Source organism: Galeopterus variegatus, unplaced genomic scaffold, assembly GCF_000696425.1.
Source record: "Galeopterus variegatus unplaced genomic scaffold, G_variegatus-3.0.2 Scaffold1479, whole genome shotgun sequence".
Taxonomy (NCBI): domain Eukaryota; kingdom Metazoa; phylum Chordata; class Mammalia; order Dermoptera; family Cynocephalidae; genus Galeopterus; species Galeopterus variegatus.
In genome coordinates this window covers 285,243-289,286 of record NW_007727590.1, presented here as the reverse complement: position 1 = coordinate 289,286, position 4,044 = coordinate 285,243, and the positions used below count along the sequence as shown (strand labels likewise).

Below are 4,044 nucleotides of genomic sequence, written 5' to 3'. Positions count from 1 at the left end.
CTTTTCCGTGACACAATAGAAAACCAGCAGAGCCATCAGTTTGATCATTCCCACAAATACAGCTTTGGGTTGACCTTTGCAAAACTCCCTTGAACCTTGCTTCTGGAAACCCAACCCCTCCAGCTCTCACCAGCTCCCAAACCCCTGGCAACCAAAAAAACACAACTTGGTTTCCTGAAACCTCTGCTTTATTCCTTCTTGGCCTCTGTCTGGAAGCAAAAAAAAAAAAAAAAAAATCTATCACTTTTGACCTATCACCTTAAAATATATTAGGCTTTGCATCTGAGCTCCAGCTGGCAGCAGGAGGAAATTGGCTGGACAGTGGGATCCAATGGCACGTAAGGACAGGTGTAGGTAAGGATAGGGTGCTCTTGGGTTCAGAGTGGGTTGTACCTCTGCAGGCAAGACAGACTGGTGCATGCTGGAGGCATCTAGCAAGACTTAGCAGCCATTGGTGCAGTAGGCAAAGACGTGGCAGGCCTCCTTATGACATGAGTCCCTCCTTGAATAATCAGGAGAAACACCAGGGGACAAGCACAGTGTCAGGAAAGCAACTGGGTAATGACTTTCTGAGAGAGTTATCACGAGGCACAAATTCTGAGAACACTGTCTTCATCATCCTACACCAGCATTTGTTGGAAGAAGGGCTGCACAAGGGAGGAGGGAAAGGCTGGCTCTTCCATTTTTCTTTTCTTCTCTTTCTTTCTTTCTCCACTGTTGAAGGCTTGGGTGGGTGGAGATAGCCCCTGTGACTTTTCTTTGAGGTATTAAACTCCCAGCCACATGTTGACACCATATTCAATCCTGAAACAGGTTTTCTTTTCTTGATTTTCTAAGTGGGCGTTGGGAGAGGGGAGTCATAAATAGAGAGTGGAAAATGCAAAGAAATAAGAGAATCAATAGAGAAATGCAGAAAATGTAATTTGGAAAACAACTACAACAAAAAAACCAATAAAACCAAAACCTGCAACTACGCCTCCCATAGTCTTTCTTGTTTCGTATTCTCTCTTTTTAAAGTTGGGTTGTTAGCCTCGCAACAGAGAATGCCAGCAGGTGTTGCTGGCAGCTGTTTAATGACAGTGTCAAGAACATCTTTCAGGAAGGTAGGCTTGGAGGCAGGAGGTGGTGATGGGGAAAATGGGATGGGCGGTAAGGGGCCCACATCTGCAGAGAAGTAGCAAAGGAATGGAGAACTGTACTGAGAATTGCAAGTACAAAATCCTTCCTGTAGGAAGGCAGGGGAGGGACAAGAGACATTTTACAGTTTCTTGCAGACCTAAAAACTTTGAACTGGAATTACAAGCAGTTTGCTTTGTCTTTGGGCAAATATCTTAGCTCCTCTACTTGGCATCTACCACTTTCTTCTCTATTGTTAGTGTTTGTCATGAGGATTAAATAAAAGGCCCTGGAGACCCTTAGAGAAGGATCCCAGCAGACCCCTGGGGTGATTAGCCCTGCATTTATGCCACATCTGGAAAAGGTAATAGCTCCCAGACTGGCAGGGGTGTGTCAGGGACCAGCAAGAGAAAGATGTTTTTTGTTACCTATCCCAGAGAGGCTGATCTCAGTTATACAGTGTGTGAGAGAGACAGCAGGAGGCTGGATTTGGAAGGGAGCAAGTGACAGCCTTAACAATGAATGCACTCCAAAGGAAACCTCATGAGCACTCAACATGTGACATTCTTTTTTATTCTGTGCTTTCAGTACAGTGTGTGAGAGAGACAGCAGGAGGCTGGATTTGGAAGGGAGCAAGTGACAGCCTTAACAATGAATGTACTCCAAAGGAAACCTCATGAGCACTCAACATGTGACATTCTTTTTTATTCTGTGCTTTCAGCTCAGCTCCCTAAAACTGACCTCATGAAAGCAAACCTGATGATTTCTCAAGCCACATCTTCCCTGGAGAGACCAAGACAGCCAGAGCTATGGAAAGGTGTCTGCAAGGTACTCTGCCCTGTCTGAACTCTTGCTTCCCTTCCTGTTGGAGTGATGACCAAGATCTTAGGAAAGTTCCTAGCAACGTTTTTCTCTACCTGCAGGAGAAAAAAGTATATATTACTGGGCCAGGTACTCCTGGGATATACCTGTAGACGTCAGGTTCTTCCTCTAGGGCCCTGCCCATTGTATGTCCTTTTTTAAAGGAGGTTGGTATCCTAACCTACCATCACATGCGTAACATCTTTAACTGATGGGAAGGAGGGCATAGGCTTTGTGCAGCAGCTGAAGCATGTTAACTGTAGCTGCCCTGGTCACAGGACATACTGTCAGGGTACAATAATGATTAGCAACAAAAATGTCTACCGAGTGTCTGAAGTGGCTAATCAGGTGGGTCAACAAGGGGAGGAATGAGAACACTAGCCCCTTACATTCAGTCGAGAGCATGCAGCTCCCAAATGCTTTCACACACATGATCTCACTAAATCTGTGAAGCAGAAACTATAAAGTTTCATTTTTGAGATAAGGGAACCTGGTGATTTCCCTGGGTCAATGGCTGTAGAGCTGGGACAGGAGCCCTGGGCACCTGATTTCCGGGCTTCTTTTCCCCAGCTCCACATGGCCCCACTGCCTGTGCTGCACCCCAGAATCTCTGAGGGAAGGGAGCACCCTAACCCTGTCTTCAGGGGAAGAGAGAGGAGGCAAACACATCCTATGCCTTCCAACAGGCGCCTGAGAAAAGGACCCACGTCCCACCACCCTGTACATCTCCCAGAGCCCCAAACCTACAGCTTACACAGAATGGGGGTTCTGACAATATTGTCCGAAAGACTGCTTTAGGTAGGATACGAGGAAAGACACACCCAGGGCACTGAGACATCATGGGCTGTGAACTCTGAGCCACAAAACTGGGGTTTATGTCTAGGCTCCACTGCTGACTGACTGAATAATCTACTGAGCTCTCTCTGTTCAACCCATTTTCAAAATTGAGATAAGAATAACCCACCTCTCGAGTGCTAGGAGAACTAAATGAGATGAGGCATGTGACGGTGTACTGTACACTGTAATGCGGAAAGTCGATCTTCCTGACCCTGAGGTTCCAGAGGTCACCAACGGTCAGATGGAAGAGAGTTATGGAAGCTCCTCTTCTGAGGGTCTTTAGAGAAATGCTCATGCACTTCTGCCCCCAGTGGGTGGGGTGTCATGGGCCCAGGAGGGCAGGATGGGCTACTTTAGGATGGCAAAGGGCTGACAGCATGGTGGGTTCTCAGTGAATGAGTTTCCCCTTGGTCTCTATCCATTCTCAAAACAAATAATCCAATTAAAAAATGGGCAAAGGAGATGAATAGACACTTCTCAAAGGAAGACATACAAATGGCCAACAGGTACATGCAAAAATGCTCAGTATCTCTAGTCATCAGAGAAATGCAAATCAAAATTGCATTGAGATAGCATCTCACCCCAGTTAGACTGGCCATTATTAAAAAGACCAAGAAAAACAAATGCTGGTGAGGATGCAGGGAAAGGGGAACTCTTCTACACTGCTGGTGGAATTGTAAATTAGCACAGCCACTATGAAAAACAGTATGGAGGTTTCTCAAACAACTACAGATAGAACTACCATACATGCAATCCAGCAATCCCACTGCTGGGTATATGCCCAAAGGATTGGAAATCATGTCAAAAGCATACCTGCACTCCCATGTTTATCACAGTCCTATTTACAGGAGCCAAGAGTTGGAACCAACCTAAATATCCATCAATGGATGACTGGATAAGGAAAATATGGTATGTATACACCATGGAATACTACTCAGCCATAAAAAAGAATGAAATTCTGCCATTTGTAGCAACATGGATAAGCATGGAGAAAATTATGTTAAGTGAAATAAGCCAGACAAGGAAAGAGAAATACCACATGTTCTCACTCATAAGTGAATGCTAGGAAGGAAGGAAGGAAAGAAGGAAGGAAGGAAGGAAGGAAGGAAGGAGCAGGACAAAGATGGTGGTCTTGTCAACTCAGGGGCCTGGGCAGACTCATACTCAGGTCCCCACAGGAGGCCCAGAGCAGGAAGGGGGGCATGGTTTAGGTGGCCCACCAGAAGGGTA

General features: G+C 45.9%; 1 protein-coding gene across 1 annotated transcript in view; it reads right to left on the bottom strand.

Annotated features, from left to right (window-relative positions):
- Positions 1-237: 237 nt before the first annotated feature.
- Positions 238-4,044, bottom strand: part of LOC103594099 (plexin-A2-like) — a 53,119-nt gene continuing 49,312 nt past the window's right edge. Inside the window, exon 4 of the mRNA XM_008577288.1 lies at positions 238-832. Within this exon, the coding sequence (XP_008575510.1) occupies positions 512-832 (321 nt within the window). The 3' untranslated portion in view covers positions 238-511. The remainder of the gene's footprint in view (positions 833-4,044) is intronic.